The sequence below is a fragment of the Triturus cristatus genome, chromosome 11 (genome assembly GCF_964204655.1).
Source record: "Triturus cristatus chromosome 11, aTriCri1.1, whole genome shotgun sequence".
NCBI lineage: Eukaryota > Metazoa > Chordata > Amphibia > Caudata > Salamandridae > Triturus > Triturus cristatus.
Genome location: NC_140594.1, coordinates 366,121,228 through 366,142,225, shown reverse-complemented (window position 1 = coordinate 366,142,225; position 20,998 = coordinate 366,121,228). Strand labels below are relative to the sequence as shown.

The window sequence follows — 20,998 nt, the reverse complement described above, 5'->3', positions numbered from 1 at the left end:
GCGAGCACGTTCATTCTTTTCAGGTTTCTGTCACATTTCCATAATTCCTACTTCTAGACACATTCTTGGTCACCGCCCCCTTCTATTGTCATTAACCAAGTTTTTATCCCCAATACTGACCCTACTCAAGACTTGGGGGCCGGATGCAATTTTCTGGTGTGCAAATCAGGAATGAGCAGTTTGAAGTCAGACGTTTGCGAATTGTAATGCAATTCGCAATGTGATCTATGTACGAATATGTGGCACCACAATTTGTACAAAATGATCAGTCTAATGAATATTAATTAGGCAGGTTGCAATTTGTGACCCTCTGTGATCGGCTGCAAATACAGGGATGGGAGCCTGAAAGGAAGATCCCTATACTTGCATTTCAAATAGGAACTTTTTTTTTCTTTTAAAGTAGCCCACATAAAATATAGGGGCCCATTTCCTCTTTGGAAGCACATGGGTGTAGCAGGCAGTGGTCCAATGGATCAATCGTTAGCAACCACAACTGTGGTCATAAATCACACTCTACTGCGAATCTCAAAGGTAAAGGCCCTTACACGCCCGTTCCTATTTAGGATTGGTCATGATCAGGGCCGGACTGCCCACAGAGGGCACTTGGCGTATTTCCGGTGGGACGGAGGAGTGGGGGACGGTTTTCAAGCGGTGGGGGCCAGTTCTGCAACAGTGTTGCAATATCGCCCCGCGTAACAAAACCGGCAGCAGTGCTTAAGCGGAAGCAGTGCTTCTTGTCGCTAGCATTACTCCTCCCTCCACGGCCGATCTGGCAGAATTGCCAGGGCTGGTTTGCGTTCCCAGTCCTGCCCTGGTAATGATCGCAAAAGCCCTTTTTCAAGCTAGAAAGACTGTTAGGACTCATAAAAGGGCTTTCTTCCGATTTAAAAAAACAAAGTACATTGAGGTCACAAACCCTGTGATTTTGCAATTTGCAAGGCTAAACAACTGCATAACACCGTTTCCCAGGCTGGGGTAGTAAGGGTTTGAAGTAAGGTAGTTCCCCTCTACATATTCTGTGTTGCACTAAAGTTATTCCAGCGATTCAAAACAATAATTGAGGATTTCTTTGACAAGAGAAGTGCATTTGCTCACAGTTTGCCAGAACTTCTGTATTAACTAATCTGCAACGTTGGGTGAGTTGCTGGGCGAGATTCCACAAGAAGTTGGTGAATAATGACAAACTGCAGGCTACTGGGTCTTCACTTAACACAGGTCGTTTGCCACCCTTAAATGGTTACTCACTGCGGCCTATGAAGAGGAGGGGGTAACCTGTTTTCAGGGTTCAAATTGGGAAGGACCACTACTATATCTCAATGAGGTGTCAGGAAAGGGGTTGTTATTTGACTAAAAAGATCTTCCTTATGAATAAAAAAGAAAAAAAGTAACAAAACGCTCTTCCTTTTCCACATGTACACCTGTAAATTTCTGTAAATTTCAATGTTTCTGCACGAAAGCCCGCCAGGGGATCAACAACACCTGCAGAGCTTCACAGGAGTACTCTAGCAGGCTTTGTGAATTCCGAAAAAGTAGATTTACTCAAAATGTAGGCACAAGAAAAAGTAGATTGCTAACTTTTCAAAGGACTTCTGAGAATCGTGCATCTCCTGTGTTACATTTAGCTGTACTCGAAACTACTTCCTCGAAAAACAGGAGTGCAAATAAACCCATTGTGGACACTTGAATACTAATAGAAAAGCACTTCTCGGCAGAGTAGGGAGAGCAGTGCATCTAACGAGTTGAGCAGTGCGAAGAGCTAGTTTGACATTCACCTGCTAGTCTCTGTGTTCCTAGCAGGTCGCGTGCAGGTGAGTAGTGCATGCACACCTTAGGTAGAAGGTCGAATCCCTTGCTTTCTCTAATCTAGTTTTCAGATGTTTACATGTTTTACCACATTTCTCCTGATTCTCCTTTTGAATTTCTCATGAAGGTTTATAAAACTCATGCTGTCGCTGTTTTGACCTAGGCTGGGAACATACACCACGATGGACGTGTCAGTATCCTTGTGATTAATGCAAATGTGTGTGTTCATTCTTCAGCAGCATGTCTACAGCAGGCTTCTCGAACAAGGAGCTTGCGAGCTACTGCTAGCTCTCCTGCTACCTGTATGAGGCCCTCCTGTCTGCAGCGCAGCCTACTACATTAGAAGCTTTTGCTTGGTTGAAAAATATATGTAGACCACAAAGTAATATTTGAGACTAAAATGTGTGTATTTTTAGAACTTACAAGCTATTTGGAGAAAAAGGGTTGAATTTCCAAATTATATTTAAAGATGACATCTGACCGATAAATCATGCAGTTTTGTGGAGACTTATTACTAACATTATATTATTTCTTCCAAGAGCATCGTAGTGATGACTTGTGTATTACCCATGTAGAAGCATTCCAAATTGGCAAAGCCTTTTTAGGGCGAGCCTGGGCAGCGCATGCGCTCTCTGTGAGGCATGCTGTATTCAGGTAGGGAATTGAAGCTCCGCCCATTTCCCGCCCATCTTTTCAACTGGCTACTGTTACCTTCCTTTCGAAATCGTTGCTTTTGATTCATATATAGGCTAGGTAATCCCTCCTTGGTACCGCCTTGCTTGCATTTGTAACCTCCCATGAGGACTGGACTTTTTACTTGTGTTGTTACACGGTCTGCTTTATCTAGTTTGGGAGCACTATTTTCTTTAATGATTTACCCCTATTCCACCCACGACGTGCTTTCTTACAACGCTGCCCACTTTTATATTTTAATCACCAATGGCGGTCTGCTTTCACTATATTGGTTGTGCTCCTTTATATATTTAATTTGCCAGTGCACTCCGCTGTAACTATAGTTGCCACGCTTCTTTCTTTATAGTATTGTCAGTGCAGTCCGCTTTAACTTTAACTTTCTTGAGACGCTGCTTGCTGTATTCAGGTCAAAGCGAGCCTCGTCTACACAAAGGGGCGCAGCTGCCATCAAACTGAAAGCACGTCATGGGGCGCTTTTACAAAAAAACATTATTTTGTGAACTTCACAAACAAATGGTTTTTTTTTTGGAAAAGACACCCCATGCCGTGCCTTCACTTTAATGCTGGCCAAGCCCCTTTATTTAGATGGAGCTCGCTGTAACCTGAACACAGTGAGCAGCGTCTAAAGAAAGGAGAGTGACCCCCATTTAAGTGGTCTCGCATTTGGCACAAGAAATGACAATGCCTTTTATATATGTGTTGGTTTGCAAAACAAAAATAACAGGCATTTTCATTTACAATGCCAAAAGCTTAAAGTTTTAAAAATGTGAGACCTATTGCATTGCAAATGCTTGTTTATGTTACTGCTAGCATCCTTAATCTTGAAGGAATGTAAAGCAGCTTGTTTTAACAGAATATCACCTCCTATATCGACTAAATGAAAGGAGAACCACACACGAGCATAGAGCACAAAGCACACAATACGAGATAAACAGAACAGTTGTAAGTCGCACAATACACAGTGGGCTCCAGGAGGAGACGAAACCATATACTAAAATAGTGGGATAACAATCACAAGTTGGATCAGGACAAGGTCTGGAGCACGTAGAATTGCTGGGACCCCAAGGAACCACCCAAGGTGAGTAAATAGAGACCCCACATAGGATGGGTGCAGTGTGCTAATATGACCGCGGGCTCCGTACAATTCTATGGGAAAGTCGTGGTTGCAATTTTAAAGTTTAAGGACCCTTCTAGGAGGACTTCGAACAAACCCTTTGGAACTTAAGAGGTTGAAGAGACACCCCACCCATGGATACCGTACTATCCCAGAGGAGCTGGGTGCATAGGTCTGGAGTGGCTTCGGAAACCGCAGTCGTTCTCAATGGAGGGCTGTGAAGAAGTACTTCTGCCAGGAAGGTGAAAAGGGTCCAGATGGAATCCAAGCCTGGATTCTGGAAGGAAGGAACCTGAAAGCAGAGGGGAAAGCAGAGGGGAAAGCAGAGGGGGCAGTCTGGGTCACTTCAGAGTGATCACGGGCTCGATAGACGAATGCCCACCGATGTCGGGTGCTTCAGGTGCGAAGAAGGGATGCTGGACTCTACAGCCACGAGGACCAGGAGACGTCGATGATGACCAGGAGCCGGAGGTGAGTTGTCCCACGAAGGATGTGGAGTGTTGAGGGGTCGGTGTCCAGCTGGAGCACCACCAAGCCTTGGCAAAAGCAACCCACGCAGGAAGGTCAAGCAGTGTATGGTGTGGACCAGCAAGGTCCAGGGGACTCACCAAGCAATGGGGAGGTCTGGACCAACCAGGAAAGTCTAACAGAAATCAAGATGACCCTCAGGAGGACCCACAGGCAAAATGACCAGGATTCGCGAGGGGACTTCGAGCAAGATTGCAAAGTACCAGCCCAAGGAGCACTCAGTGCGAGGAGGCCAGAGTTCTTTGGTGTAAATACTGCTCAGGCTCAGGACTACACGAAGTCCAATGAACAAGCTCGGGAATCGCCAACAAGCATATGCAACTGCAAATAGACGCGGTGCACAGGAGTTTGGGTTATGCAGTCCCCACGAGGGATACTGGCCTTAGACTTGCTGAGAGGGCAGATCGACCTCAGGGACCTTCAGGAACCCACCTCATGTGTTGCTGAAATCTTCGGAGTCCGCAGGAGCTCAGCAGCAGCAGACCAGTCAGTTGCGTTAAGGTGCCTGCGTATGCAGGGGAGTGACTCCTTCACTACAAGGGAGATTCTTCAGTTGTCCTTAGTGCCCCACAGGTCCTGCACGGAGTGTATATGGAGCAAGAGCACAGACACAGCTGGGGACGGAGAGGGAGACGAAGTCGGGCCCAGTCGAAGTCCAGCGAAGTCCAGAGTGCCTAAACGGTCGAAGGTCAGTGGTTTCTTTTTGTAGAATCTTGTTCACATAAAATCTAAAGTCCTACAGCCAGGGAAACCCTTTTGTATCCACTGGAGGGGGTCGGACAGCTTCGGGGGACCCTCATAGGGGAGGGTCAGGACAGAGGGGTGGTTACAACCATGTCCTTTGTCCAGTTTCGCACCAGAGCAGGAGCCAATGGCTCCCAGAACTGGTTTGAACTGGACTATGCACAGGGACACCAAATGTGCCAGAAGTGCAGACTTTCAAGTACTCTAAGAGTGCACCCACCCAGCCCCAATACACAAAATCCTGTCTGGGAGGTGGTCACACTTCCCTGTGACAGGATGCCTATTGTGCTGCCTTCCTCTTCTCGAGCTTGGTCAGCAGCAGGAGGGCAGAAATGTGTCGTTGGACGGCAGCATCCTTTTTGTGCTGACCAGGTCGAGAAGGCTGGCACCGGATAGACCAGTGACCCCATGAAGCTCACTTCAGAAAGGTGGAATCATTCCTCCCACACCGGTTACCGGTGTGAATGTATGATTCCAAGGTGTTTGATACCAAACACGATATGTTTCTATGCAGCCGTTTTGGAGATAGCATTTACCGCGAGGTTATAATGCACCTCTACCTATATGTCCGGCTGAGTCACAGACAACCCGGGATAATGGTCTCTGAAGGCTGCTCATGCAGGGCACCCTCTCACTAAAAACTCAGCACCCTGCCATCTGGATTGATAAGGCCTGCTATAGGGGTGACAGATGAGTTTTAAGTGTAGTGATATGGTGAACCTATATCTAAATAAGTGGTGCAAGCACCAGATTACACAGGTTGCAGTAGCAGACCTGTAATTCCATTTTGCATGGCCTCTCACGGGCGACATAATACATGCTTCCGCCCATGGGAGGTCTCTGGGGTACCTATGGCCTGGCTACCTGGGTACCATATACTAGGGACTGATAAGAGTACCCCAGTATCCAATCTGGAGTGTACCAAGGTACATGTGTAACAATTTAAAGGAGAAAGCAGATAGACTGTGGTCCTGATTAGCAGGATCCCAGTCAGACTAGTCAAAAATATTGCAACATCAAGCAAAAAGTGGGGGTGACCATAAAAAGCAGATCCTACTTTCCTACAAATACATTTAGCTCTCCTCACTAAAAAAGGTTGGAGATCCCTGGTATATGCCAGCTAGAAAAAAAAACTCTCAGTAGGACATTTTGTGCATAGAATGAACTAAACAACATCATTGGTTGTCCAGGTTAACGGGCACTGTATTTTGAAGGTTTGGTGTTTTTTTTGTTTTTTAAATTTTTTTTTGTTTTATTTTGTAGTATGTTAATTTTGACTGCTGCTATATTGTGAATACTGGTTTTGAAGTAGTTTTTGACTCAGGTGTATCTCATTCTGTGGTTTAATTCAGTCAAAAGAGATTGCTTAATGTGTGCCCCATACTCTGAAATGTAGTTCCAATGCTCATCTGTATAAAAAAGATCTGTTTCAGTTGTATTATGATTACACAAGACATGTATAGACGTATCACCCCCTTCATAGCTGGAAACCTAAATTATGAGTTAGTTCACAAAGACACCTTCTTTCCGGGATAAAAAAAAACTGTTTTTGATACTGTTAATTAACATTATGCAATTGAGCACATCAAAGCAACTATTCCACTTTTTAGAACAGACGCTGCATTTTTCCCTTGCCCCACAGCTCTGTACTTGGTATCTGCCAAGGGCATTTCTTATGCTGGTGAATATCATGCCTGCTGTTCTACGCCGAGCTTCTGTACCACGGTAGACAAGTGATCTGCATCCCCACAGCTGTCATCAGAAGAAGTGAAGCTTTTTGATAGAGGAAAAAAATTGACATGCATGATTGAAAATTCCAGCTGCTGGAAAGGGCAATATTAATCTGCAATTGCAAAGATTTGAATGTATCCTTCACCAATAAACAGATTTTAAAAAGCAGAGCAGCCAATATACTGCTATAGCGCGGTTGAATTGGAACAGCGATCTTGTGACTCAATTTCTTCGGGAGACAAATGTCAAGTCCTTCTTGAAATGATTATTCACCTCAGTATGTGGCGTAGTCCTCTTAGATTTGCTAGCTCCGCCTCCTTGCAAGAAGAAAGAGTCAACCCTAAATGGAAATGCCAATGGTGCGCAGATGCAGACTGGCATAGTGCAGTCAGACATACTGAATGGCAGGGGAAACGGCCACTACAACGTGGCCGTTTCCACGCAAACCTGGTAAAGGCTAAAATTAGAAAAAGGGGGCTTGGGGGGTCTCCCCACAAAAATAAAAATAAAAGAGTGGGGGAAAAAAGGGGGCCTGGGGGGTCCCCCCCCCCCCAAAAAAACTCACCTGATGTCACGTCGAGAAGTGCAGGCAATCGGCGTCGTTTGAGAGGAAACGGAAAGAAATTTCAGCTTCCTCTTTATGACGTACAACGTCACCAAGGAGGATGGAGAGGAGACAATGTGAAGAGGTAAGGGGAATTTTAGTTTTTTATAAAGAAAATATATAAAAGGATTGAGGGTTAAGTGTAGGGGTAAATATAAGAAGGATTGGGGGCTGGGGGGTCACGTAAGGGTACAGGGGAGGGGTATAACCTTTACCAAGAGTATGCCCTTACCAAGCATAAATTTACAACGAAAATCGTTGTAAAGGTATGCGTGGTAAAGGAATATTCGTGGTAAAGATTATGCATTGAAAAAGCATTCCATTGTAACGCATGCGTGGTAAAGACATGCGTTGCAACGGAATGCGTTGTAACGACATACAACCAATGGCAGAGATGTGATCGCAAGCATAGTCAAAATGATACTTAGACATGCAAGCTGAAATGAACACGCAAGTATAGTGGATGGAAAGTGGTGAGAATAGAACCCGGAATATCTTCAACGGCCCTTCTTCGTTCGGCAACTGAAAACCCACTTAATATTAAAAATAAGCAAACCTTCAAAAAAATCTAAAACAGTTGTACTGAGAATGGGTTAGGCTGTGACGTTCAGGTAAAATTGGCCAAAACTTGGATGAGGGTGAGAGTATAAAGGAGCACGTAAGTGAGGATAAGGCCTTACGGCTATAGTTGTAGACCTCGGAGCTGGGGAACCGGGTTTGAGCCTCAGCGGGGACGCTCAATATCCTGTGATTCTGGGCACATCACTTAATCCCCCATGCCAACCAAAAGTGAATGTGTCCATCTGTAATACAACTGGTGCTCATGTAAAGCGCTAGATAAAACTCCCTCCCCCCCCCCCCAAAAAGGGTTGGAGGTGTGCTAGAAACAGTGCTGGGTTTGGTAAGGATAAAAAAGTACAAAACTCGGGTACATACAGGGAATACGGGTAAAAAAAAACTATTTTCTTACTTAGCTATGACTGGGAGGTGTAAGCGAAAGAACAATTAATAACACAAATATTTGAATGGTGTAAGTAGGAGTTATGCAGTGAGTGGGTAAAGGTGTTAGCAAAAGCACAACTGCTAGTCTTGGGTATAGGTGGGACTGGATTCACTAATGAGGCTGGATAAAGATGGTAAGTGTGCAAAGGGTTAGTAAAAGTGCTGCCTGGCTTGGGCAAGGCTCCAAAGTGTAAATGCAAATGTTGCTTGAGACTTTGCTACGGTAGGCAAATGTAAGGATATGAATTATTATTACCGAGTAGAATGGGTGCTCAGTTTAAACTTGTCACCACCAATGCAACAGACAATTTCAGTTTCCTAGACCATAGAGGGTCAGGATTTTATTATCAGATATCTTTCCGCCCTTAAAACACTTGCTCAGATGCTTCCCATATTTTATTTTCCAAAAGCCCAGGGATTTTACGCTTCCTAGTTAGAAGCGGCTTTTCATTCTGGAATATTTCTATATCTTAAGACTCAATTCTCAAATTTCATGACAATTTACTGCTTTCAGTCATGCTTTGTATATTCCAAACAAGGAGCGTTAAGTGGAGATCATTGTTAACAAAGCAGAGAAAACAATCACAAGAGAGAATGCTTGATTTTTATATTATAATCCAAGACGTTTGCTACCTTTGCCCTACCTCTAATGCCACCATCAGAGAAAACTAAACAACATACCTGAAACGTTTTCCTTTTTTGTTGCTGTTCGTGGACAAAAATGAAAAAGAGACTGACGAGAAATCCAATGGTAAACAGGACCAGCAGCAAGCTGTAGGCCCATGTTGGAAGGTGCAGGTAAGTGTCGCCAAAAACCAAGATGGAGGACATGCAGATAGCGGAGACCATCATGGTGACCACAGCGATGGTCACCACTTCCCCTGGGTAGAAATCGCTCAGGAACTTGAGGTAGGGCTCAAAAGCGACCTTCAGCTGTCCGGGCTCTCTGCGTTGCTTAGCCCGTTTCTCAATCTCCACCAGCTGCAGTTTATCCGAAAAGGATTCATACTCCTTCAACTCCCCTCCAATCTCAGTACGCCCCTCACTTTCAACTTGTGGAGGGGTTGGTGGGTGCTCGGCCGGAGGTTCTACGTCAGTCTTCTCCGGCTGGAAGCGCAAGACAATGATACTTGCCGCAACAAACGTATAGGCCAGCAGTGTGCCGATTGAGAGGAACTGAACAAGGGCTTCCAGGTCAAGAACGAGTGCAGTCAAAGCCATGAGAATGCCGAAGACTACAATGCCGATCACTGGGACTTGGGTGTGAGGGTTGACTCTGGAGAACACCTTGAAAAACAAGCCGTCTTCTGCCATGGCATAGACAATACGTGGAAGGGAAAAGAGGTTGCTCAGCAGAACTGTATTCATAGCTAGGAGATAAAAAGAAGAAAAGGTTAATAAGTTACAAGCTGATAGCGTGTAAGACACTGCACCTAGGAAGAGGAAACTCCTAAATGTGTGGGATAAACCACACGTGACAGTAAAATATCAAGGTATATCGGCATTTTCAGTGACAAAAAACCCCCTGATATTCTATGCAACAACATCTGAAATAACACAGGATGAACATCAAGTATACAGGTCCTAGTATAACATCACAGGGTGCTAGGAGGCAGCCCATGCTCGCTATACTAAAAGGCAAGATGGAGGACTACAACACACAGAACAAAGCCGTACGCTGAACATGGCACAATATGAGGATACGGAGAGCCTAAGTTATAGCCACAGCCAGAAGTGTGATATCATAGAGGAAGAGCCTACAGTCACAGGCAATCTTATATAAAGAACAGCAAGGACACAAGTGAAATCTGGTTTCAGGGGTAAAGTGAAAATATAGTGTACGAGGCGGCCGGGGAGTGTAGTAATAGCAGTGAAGACAACTATGCAGATGGGAGAATCAGAACTGGTATTGGGCTATTTACATGCTTGTCTTATCTAAAGCAGTGGGTATTTTACAGTGCTGCTCATGGTAATGTACTAGAACATTGTGTCCACACACGCATCAGGTTCACTGCTCCATCCACACATGTACTTGTTGAATTCTTCTTACAGATTTCCAACTGTATCTTGTTAAAATCAAGCCAATTTAAAAATGATAAAACAAGATAAAGAGTAATGGGGCGATTCTGAATGCTTCAGATCTCATGGCAACCTGTCAAAAGTCGCTACAGCCTTCCAACTTTAATGCTTTTACATGCTGTCTCCTGATTAACAACCATAATATATCATAGACATGCATGAAACAAATGCTTCTTCATCACAGGTTTTGGCAGCCAACTATGCTTCAGTCCTGGACAATTTATAAAAATGTTGAAGTAATAAAGGCTTGGTTACGTTTGTATGAACCAATACCACATTAAATAGAACATACGTTAATGGTCTCTATCGCCATTTTTGGCAGCATTTGAGATATCCATGTTTTTTTCATGGAACGGAGTACAGAACGCTGAGTACTTTAATTGTTTCCAAGTCTGCTGAGTCACTGTTGAGTCAATCCAGGGTCTTTACACCGGTTACCTGCAGCACCTTCAGGCTTCTCTTTGTACACTTGATGAAAGATGAAAGGAGAGGGTATGTAATCTCTGAGCAACGTATCAAAAACCAAGAAGGTGGATTCTGAATCCATATAAACTTCGGTTTCTATGTTCCTAAAGGCCATCTATCAAGCTGATAAACACTAGGGGCCATATGTATCAACACATTTTCCCATAGACACAAAATGGTTAAACCCTTTGATACATCTGGCCCTAGATTCTCAAGAGACAAAACAATAAGAGGTTCCCTATATATGACTGGAGATCAGTGGAAATATTGTGAATGCCCGGTGCTTCATGTACCCTGTTGAATATGGCACCTGAAAAGGTTTACAATAGTCTACCTCATTCCTGTGAGTCTATACCACAACTGCTCAAGGAGTCCGCACAGAGGGTTCGACTGCACTGGCTGCCAAGACTGCGGGCAGATCCTTGTGCAAGCAGGTCGTGGCCCTCATCTTGCCGGCAGTGTGACTGATAACGCTCTGTGGACTGGCATACTGCTCAGGGCCTGGATTGCTGGGAGCTCCCTGAAAGCAAGGTGGGCGTATGGCACTGGGCAGCCCTGTAAGGTGGAGGAGTGACCAGACTAACGTGGCTGGGGGTCACACCCTGGGCCAGTCCTGGCCCTTGTGGGCAGTTGGGCCTATCTGGATCCTGGGGTTTTGACCCCTGGGAGCTGCTGCATAATGCTGCCCATTCCCCTCTGTGCTGGGGAGTTTGGCCGACTAAAGGAGACATGCTCCCATGCTGCAATGGCTCTGTGGTGTCCGCAGGGGAAGTACAACTGCTTTTTCTGCCAAGACTGTGGACGAGTCTTTGTGCAAGCGGGTCGGGGCACCAAACTGTTATGGCCCCTGAGTACCCACTCATGACATAAGCAGAGAAGCCAAGGTGAAGAATCATGGGGTGTGCCCCCCCCCCCTTGGATCCAGCAACTAACAAATATAGACAAATTCACACCCCGCCCACCCACCACCACCAAATCTTCTAAGCGCCTATGCCTTGAGACTTGAGCCTCCGGATTCCTCAGAAATCCTGCAGCCTCCTGAAGAGCACTGGAAACTAAGATAGGAGAAGTTGGGATGGATTGCGATGTCCTTAGACGGGACATGTGCAACGTTGTTGAAAAAGTGACAGGAGCAGAAAGGTGCATATCACATCTGGGGTACTCAGTCACTGCCATCAAGGCAACAATGGGCCATCTCACCACAGCATACCACACTTGGGAGGACCGCTCAGAAGATGCTGAAAATCGGTCCCGACAGAATAACTTGCAATTTATAGGCTTTCTGGAGGGAGTCTCCGGAGAAATTTCTGGAGCAATGGATCTCGTCACGGATCCCTGAAGGACAACTATTGTACGGTTTTATCTTCAACAGGGGCACCCACATCATTGCGGCAAAGCCTACCCCAATTGTATCCCTCCGCACCACGATCACAAAAATACTTAACTACAGGCACAGAGACAATATACTTTGTGCTGCAAGGAAGAAGGATACAGCATGATTACGATCCATCAACATTATCATTTTCCCAAATTATACGCGATCTGGCAACACACAGGGTAGTCATGAGGGTGATCCCGGGCATTATGGACCCAGAGCGGTGGAGGACCACTGAGGCCCAGGAGATTGCATTCACTTCCCCAGATTATTTTTGAGCCTTCTACACAAAACGTGTGAGGCCCTCACAGAAGTTTTTTACACCATTGATAGCGGACTTGCGGCTGCCCAGACTACCGGCATCGGATAGGGCCGACCAGGAATGACCCATTACTCTTGAGGAGATAGATAAGGCTCCCACTGATATAAACCCCGACAAGCCACCATGTCCTAATGGGTTACTGATTGAAAAGAACCTCCATAGGTCACTACTTCCTGACTTGTTGGCACAATGAAACCAGAGCAAAGTCCCACTTCCCAGAAGAACTGAATGTGGTTACAACAGTGCTCATTTGTCAATGTCATACATTCACTCCAGTACAGAGATCTGGGCCTTAATCCATCGTTTTTTTGCTCACCATGCCATTCCAGTTTGAACCCAGCCATATGCAAATCAGTCTTGACCCTGTGCCTCATGGGAACAGTCCAGCCCGAACTGCCAAGCCACGTCCTCCCTGGACTAGAAAAAAGCATCCTAGGACCGGTTTCGGGGCTTCACCCCTCTTCAGCCAGGATAGCTTGATTCCAGTGGCATGGACAGCACGGGAATGGGAGAGAATGTTTGCATTGTCAGCATTCCGTCCATAATTTGTTCGCTGTAACACTTTTCGCCCTAAGTGGGATGGGTATGCCCAGACGTGGGTCCCTTGCTCACTGTGCCACTAGATTCAAGCTAGCCTGGCTGAAGAAGGGTGACATACCCTGAAACCGGTCCCAGGATGCTTGTTTCTGGTCCAGGGAGGACCTGGCCTGGCATTTCGGTCCGGACTGTTCCCATGGGGCACAGGGTCAAGACTGATTTGCATATGGCTGGGTCCAAACTGGGATGGCGTAGTGGGCAAAAGAACAATGGATTTAACCCAGATCTTTTGAGTGGGGGAGAATGTTTGCATTGTCAGCATTCTGTCCATCATTTGTTTGCTGTAACATATTCAAAGCCCGGCAGCATCTTGAGGCAGTGCGTCCTATTGTCCAAATTTTCTTCATTAATAGAGAACTCAAATTATTTGTGAAGATTCTGGCTAAAAGACTCCTGAAAGTCATACACAAGGGGATTCATTTTGAGCATTGATGTTTAATGCTCCAACATACACGCCACTGTATCTATAGTGTATATACGGCCATGGCATACCAACATCAGATCACAGGGCCTTGTGGTTTCCTCCTCATCGACTTTGAAAAAGCTTTTGATTCCTGTGATTGACTGGGACTTCCTGAGAGACACGCTGCGGCACCTGGGTTTAGGGCCCCACTGTGTTTCTTATGTAAGGGCATTATACGCGGGTCCTGCAGCATAAGTAAGGGTTAATGAGGTCCTATCACAGGGCTTTCTGATAGAGCGTGGCACGAGACAAGGGTACTCCAGTACTCATCACCTTCGCGTTGGAGCTGTTGCTGATATGGGTGCAGTACGATGTGCAGGTTCTATGGTTTCAGTGGGGAGACAGCCTAGAAGAGCATATTGACTTATATGCAGAAGGATGTGTTGCTTTTTGTTTCTGACCCGGAGACTAAGTGGCCGAGACAGCTTCACATGTTTGAATATTATGTGCGGGCCTATGGCCTGCTTGTTACCTAGTTGAAATTGCCGCTGGTTCCCTTAACCTGGGCTATTGTGGAGACGGTCTGGCTGACCCAAGTGCCAGTCTGCAGGTTGAGTTTCCTGTATCTAGACATACATACCTCTCTGCTCCCAGCACTCACCTGGTCCCTTAACGTGACGCCACTGATCAACCAGATGTGGAGAGACCTGGAGAGCTGCATACCACTCTACTACTACTGGGGAGGGTGGCTCTTTTCAAAATAATGGTCTTAACACTGTTTTTATATGTTGTACACTGTTAAGGAAATTAAGTTAAGAGTGTCTTTGCGACTTGTGGATAACCTTTGGTAAATGAAGAACGGGGTGTTTAACTAGTGTATTTTATTATCATGAATTCAGCGGGTAAAAACGTTAATTACGGGGTGATCTTTAGTCACAAGCATGCACTGTCGACAAGGTGTGTACTGGTTATTTAAACTGATAAATATAAATTAATCTCGAGATGTAACCTAACAGTCATGTTTTAAATTTGTAGTGAACCCCTGACGAAGTGCTATGAAAGGCACGAAATGCATTGGGTGATTAATATGATTCAATCGAGGAGAATCTGTGTAGCATTCCATGCTATAGAATAAGGCTCGTAAAGGCATGTCTACAGCATTAAGGATTTCATGTGAACATAGTGCGTCCAACATGTGACTGAATAAACCATGATTATCGTCATACATGGAATGAGTAATATGGAAATAAACAACAATGATGAACTTGATTAACTTTCGGCATCTTTGTTATGCATCTAACGCTGTGCGTCCGGAGTGGGGCGTTAACCCGCCCCATTGGTTTCAGTGATTTCATAATTACGTGGCAGGGCAGTCCACGATTCCGGGCCAGCATGCGAAATTTAGTAAACATGAACGCTTCATGAAATATGGAAGAAAGGTGTGCACTCTGTCATCGTCTTTTGGTATCTAATAGGCGTTAACAGATTAGGGGACATAGGGCAGGGGGCACATATGTGGTCCTTTCAAGGCCTGCAGACAGACTTCAGCCTTCATCTATCCCAAATCTACAAGTTCTTGCAACTTCACCTTGCCCTGTTTTCCCACCCAGCATCTATTGGAGAGGCACCCGAGTTCAGCCCTCTGGATGCCTAACTCTTAAGGGTCCACTGGGGCAGGGTGCATCTCCTCTCCTAGTCATTAATTCACCTGACCTATTTGGCCCTTTGACAGATCGCTGGGAATCACAAAGAGGCCTTTTGGAGGAGAGTGAAAAGAGGGAAGTTCTCATAGCGCCAAGAGAACTGGCAATTTTCTCCAGGTTCTGCCTGATTCAATTGAACTTTCTACATACCACGTGTCAGACACCACTGAGGCATTGGACAGCGGGCCAGCAGTCATCATCTGAATGCTCTGGCTGTGGTGAAGAGGCAGCCAATTTCTTTCATGTTGTCTGAGCCTGTCCAGTTATTGAGAGTTATTTGCTCTCTATTTTTTGCTCCGTATCCTTAATGTTGGAACTCCCCATTGACTTATCTTTCCGCATAGCTCTCCTTGGACTAATGGAGGGCCTAGGGGGAAGCAGGAGTGATCATTCTCTGGTGGACCTAGGGACACTGATTGCCAAAAGAGACATAGCCCATATGTGGAACTCATAGAACCCATCCACTGTGGTGGTGTGGCATAGGGCAGTGGACTGGTGTGCAAAACTAGAAGAGCCCATCTACACTGCAAGAGCACTCCCACACAAACACAAAAAGATCTGGTGAAAATAGGGGGGGGCTATTATATGTTACAAAGTATTGAATGTTAAGTATGTATGCAAATGTTACTATGAAGCTGTCTGAGATCATTTGCACTGTACAATTTATACTTTTTTCTGACAAAATCAATAAAAAATTGTTGAACTCGTCTCTGCTAAGTTGACAGACTAATGAGCCGATTTAAATTTCGGTGGACAGGTTACTCCGTTGCAACTGTGGTAGAAATCCCGGCTGCCGTAATATAAATCCCATAATATCCTATGGGATTTATATTTCCTCTGAGGGTATATTTATCACCCATCCACCAGAATCTAAATCAAGCCCTAAGTATAGGAATGGAAATTGGGGAGTAGATTCTTTGCACAGGTGTAACCAGAGATTCGTTGTAAAAGGAAATGCTAAGTGTTCCAACTTGGAGCCTGCAATGTTGGTTACTGTAAATCCTGTTAGTCCTAGCATTACGTTTTTAAATACAGTAGAGTAAAAGTGGACAGGGTTGGTCCTTCATCACTACCGATGTTGCAGATATCATGCATAGACATTGAGGTGATACTGCTACACCGATCTCAGAGTGAATATTTAAACTAAATCATGGGCATGCAGAAAACTGAGAGCTTGGAATCAAGCACCTTTACAGTAAAGATTTGGAGAAGGAATAATTTAGAATGACTTAGCTCACTTGAGTTGTATTACCCACGAGTGTGTTTATTGTCACGGTTGACTAGTCATTGGCACCATTCGAGGGGCCTTTTAATAACTAGCTCAGTAGGAATCACAAACCTTTAACTTGGGAGCATAATTGAGGATCTTGATTCTCATTTCAGATTCTTAGTAAGGCAGCAAGTGTTGAATATGTGTTGTCTCACTGATTCCAGACACTATAGCAGCTGGCGTTCTCACATTTTATTATCGTGCTCATATTGCTTTAAAACAATGTGTACCGTGTTCACCCGCTCTACTTGGAGTTGGGCGAGCCGTCGTGTTTTCACTGGCACAGTCGGTGGAAACCTTTGACCGATGGAACCACTGACATTGGGCCATCTCTCAAAGTACCTCAGAACATCTACTTTATTTAGGGTGGATGTTCTGAAGTACTTTATATGTGGGACCGCCAGAAAAAACAAATAAATAGCCCACACTCACTGCAAGCTTTCTCGCAGCGAATCATATATATTTGTTTTTCAAAAACAATCTCCTGCTTTGAGAGTTTGTTTCTGAAAAAAACATCAAACTTTATTGTGTAGGCACACTAAAATGGCACCCATACAGCAAAGTCTCAGTGTCTTCAGAGGATCTGCCATGGTAAAAGCTCCTCTGAAGGCACAGAGAACTCCACCATGGATGCAAGATCTCTAATCACTCCACTCACCTGGCAGAATTGAGTCCAGTCTTCCTTGGACTAAATAAGCCTTTAAATGTTTATTAAGTCTCATTTTAGAAGAGTGGCCTGAGAGGGGAAGAAGGATGTAGTGGCACTAGGTATTTAACTCTGCTTGAGCAGAGCTGCAACATGAATTAGTGTGGCTTCAGTTTGGTTCCAATAAAGAAAAGACACAGCTGTGTTTTGAGGGAGATATGACCCACACCAGCTTTGGTAAATCAACCCCACCATTTGTTCTTTGCTTTTGTTACTGGTTGCAGGTTTACACTTTATACCTGTGAAACAGCCTTAGCCAACACCCACAGAACTTACAATTGTACACATTCGAGTAGGAGATGGTTAAATTAAGGGCAAAGAGAAGGTAAAAAAATAAAATAAAACCACACAACTAATTTTACTAACATATCTATGAATAGAATATAAGGCATTGTGCCAAGGGGAATGTGTTTAAATAAAGCCCTCTATTTTGTATTATTTGTTATGCGGGTTGGAATTCCCCAATAAAGCTTATTACACAACCTAAGAATTTCAGTGCAAAAATAAAGGGAGAACAAGGTTGCTCTTAGCATGTCATTATTTCCTGCAACTAGCCAGCAAGCATCCAAGAAGGTCATGTGAATGCAGGCAAGCCCTTATTTTACTCCTTGCGTTCTTGTTGTGCTTACCATCAAAATGAGAAGATACCGTGGGTTAACAACCTCAGATTGAACTTTAAAAAAGACTAATCTGTTTGCTGTGAAAATAATTAAATACCCTCTAGCATGAATCCTTCAATAGTCATGCTCCCTCTCCTAGTCTTCTGATGCCATTGGCCCCCACCCAGCCTCGCAATACATGCAAATGTGAAGGGTTTCTGAAGGAGAAACATTCTTCCTGCTAGTGCGGCAGGTTGAAAAACACATTGGCACAGATTTATTTAAACATATGCTTTGAAAACAACCCTAAAGAAATTAGTCAAGTTAAAACTTCTTGGTCTTCCTTTCTGCCAGACTCATGGCATGACCAGGCTTTTGGGCGGGAATGATCACAGCAAAGACGTCCACATTTGAATGTGGCCTTGGTCCCTGTGCTCACACTGGTTTTTTTGCCTTATAGGCATACCAGCTTCCAAAAACATAGTATTTTTTTCTCTATATAAATGGTCCAGGGAGAGTTAGATGGTGAGCAAGCTCTCCTGGAGGAAGATGGGTGAGGAAGTAGCAGAGGAGCAATCACTATGATGTACAGCCTGCATTTGAGGGTACATCAGCATTCCATCTCCTTCAACGCTCCTGGGAATATTGGAAATCTTGGTGAATTTTACAGTTGGGTGGAAGCCATTTAATCACTAAGCAAGCCAGATTTTATTTTTAGAAATGAGTAATCGAGCAGAGCTTAACCCGAGGAACTCCCACATATAGCGAAGTGTTTGCGCAATGCATGCCGAATAGCTCACAGGGCTTCCCTGCATACAACCTCAAAAGGAAATATGGGGCAGAAAGTTAACAAATGGTGCATGTGTGTGAGACTGTGCTCTTTGGATATCGGCCCCAGAATATCAATAGAACACAATATGGAGGATAAAATATAGAAAAAAAAGATAATATCGACAGGTAAGCAAATCCAGATTTTTTATACCCAACTCCACAAATATCTTCCTGGTACATGGACGTGAAGTTAGAAATAGTAAATCTATTACATATGCCCGTATGCACTCACCTTTCAATATTTTGACCCTTAATATTCTGTCCTAAATATTGTTGTACCACGATATTCTAAGGGTCAATATTTAGTTGTGTAATCATGTGCGAGGTTGTCCTCCAGGTGCAGCAAATAACAACACACGCACATACATGGCGCACACAAACACACGCACACACACCCACCCCCCCCCCTCACGAGCCTCTAGCATATGGGTACTCACAAACATTTGCCCAGGGGCCACAAAGTGCGATTTGTGGTGTGACCAAGGGCCGCACAGATGCTCAGACAGGGGGTCTGGTGGGTCAGGGATTGTGTAAGGAGGTTCAAAAACAAGTAAATTAAATGGGAAAGCATTTATTTGCAGGTTAATGCTTGCCCATTTCTTTAAAATAAAAAAATCAGAATATTAGTGTTAGCAACTAAACAGCAGCTTGTGCTGCTCTTCACCAAGGGGGCCGCATTTAAAGGTCAAGAGGGCCGCAAGCGGCCCCCGGGCCGTACTTTGAGTATCACTGCTCTAGCAGTTGCTGGTGCAGAGCAACCCTAATGATGCATCATGCCAGCAAGTGTGGGCGTGCGTTCCATATCGGTTCCATGGTGAGGCCCTGCCAGAGGTGAGTGTGTTACTGCGGCAGTGAAGGGGCTGTGGGTCTCTTCCAAGCAGAAGCCAATGCCATTTTAGCTGAAGCCTGGCCCAGCCACACAATGGAATGATCTCCCACAGTTTTATGTTTAAATGGATGTGTACCGCAAGCTCAGGAGTACAAACTCAGGCATGTGGAGCAGAGGGCAGCCAAGATCTCTCTCATCTTTGACAAAATATCAGTCGAATAGAGTCGAATCGTGGGGCAGTCCCACCAAATGTGGCAGAAGTCCCCCAAATGTTCACAGCCTCTCCATCTATCCGATGTCTCTGGGTATATTTTATAAGGTTTAACGGGGTGTAAGAACCAATCACTAGTATTTTATACTGTGCATCTCTAAGACCCATTGATTGACTGAATCTGGGGATGTTGCTCCAGAGCTTCCACCACTGTTCCAAAGTAGCACACGTCCCTAGGATTTGGTCCCAGAGAGCCCAGTGTCAATGGACAGTGTTGTCTGCTGTGGATGCTAGGAGTGAGTAGAGAAAAGAAACACAACTCCGGTACACCCTGTGCGGTGCACAAATTTCTCTATAGGGAGCTGATGCCTTGTTGCTGCTTGCCAAATATCAGGTTGCACTGCCCAGTGTTTTAGTTGGGAGTAATGATACAGCTCTGTGGCTGGTAGATTAAACTCACAATGGCAGTTGTCGAGCATGAGAATTTCCCACCCATGAAAGAGGTCGGAGATGGTAAGCCAGCCCTCCCTCCCGCCACAGGACGAAGGGCCCTGGTGATAATTCTGGCAGTAAAACCTTGTTCTAGTGGATAGGTATGTAAGGTGAGGGAAAGGTTGTAAGACCATGTAGGTTAGTTACCCAACAATCAGGTCTTCGGTGTGTTTGTAGTCAGGGTGCTCAAATAAGCATTGACTGGGTGATTTGGTTTAGGTTTCCACAGGACATTCCCAATCATTCTTCCGGTTATCGCCCTGCCCGTGCATAGCCAGTGTTTGTCAGATTCCCTCAACGACAATTCTGTTATTACTAGTAATTGAGCCGCTTAAGAGTAAAGGGGGAAAATTATGAAGGGCCAATCAACCCTGCCTGTATAGGAAAAGTCAAAACTATATGTGGTCTTCAGGCTTTACGGTTCTTCAAGATGAAGTCAGTAAGCATGGAACGGACAGTAGAAAAGAAGGGCGATCGACGTCAATTGGAAGACCTTTAACCCCTTCGCCGTGGTGTGAATTTCGCCGCGGCGCGGGGGGCTAGGGGGTGAGCGCGGCGCTGCGGTGCTCGTGACGGAACCACGCTGTCATGAGTCACGGGCGGCGTGTGCTCATGACGGCGAGTTTCCGTCATGACCCCGCCCGCTCATTAATTTGCCCGCACAGGCGGGGAATTAATGCCAGAGTGGCAGCCGCATGATGGAACCATGCCATCATGAGCACACGCCGCCCGTGACTTATGACGGCGTGGTTTCGTCATAAGCACGCAAGGGGTTAAAGAGGTATAATTGTTTTTGTAGTACTGTCATCTTTATAGCATTAATACAGTCTAGCCAAGTCAAATAAAGCGGGGTCTATTTCTTGGAAGTCTTGCTGTAATTATTGTAAGAGTGGGAGA

General features: G+C 45.1%; 1 protein-coding gene across 2 annotated transcripts in view; it reads right to left on the bottom strand.

Annotated features, from left to right (window-relative positions):
- SLC7A4 (solute carrier family 7 member 4) overlaps window positions 1-20,998 on the bottom strand; it is a 258,319-nt gene that overhangs the window by 135,917 nt on the left and 101,404 nt on the right. For both annotated transcript variants that reach the window (XM_085634012.1, XM_085634013.1), the window contains exon 3: window positions 8,901-9,589. In XM_085634012.1, the coding sequence (XP_085490138.1) occupies window positions 8,901-9,589 (689 nt within the window). The remainder of the gene's footprint in view (window positions 1-8,900; window positions 9,590-20,998) is intronic.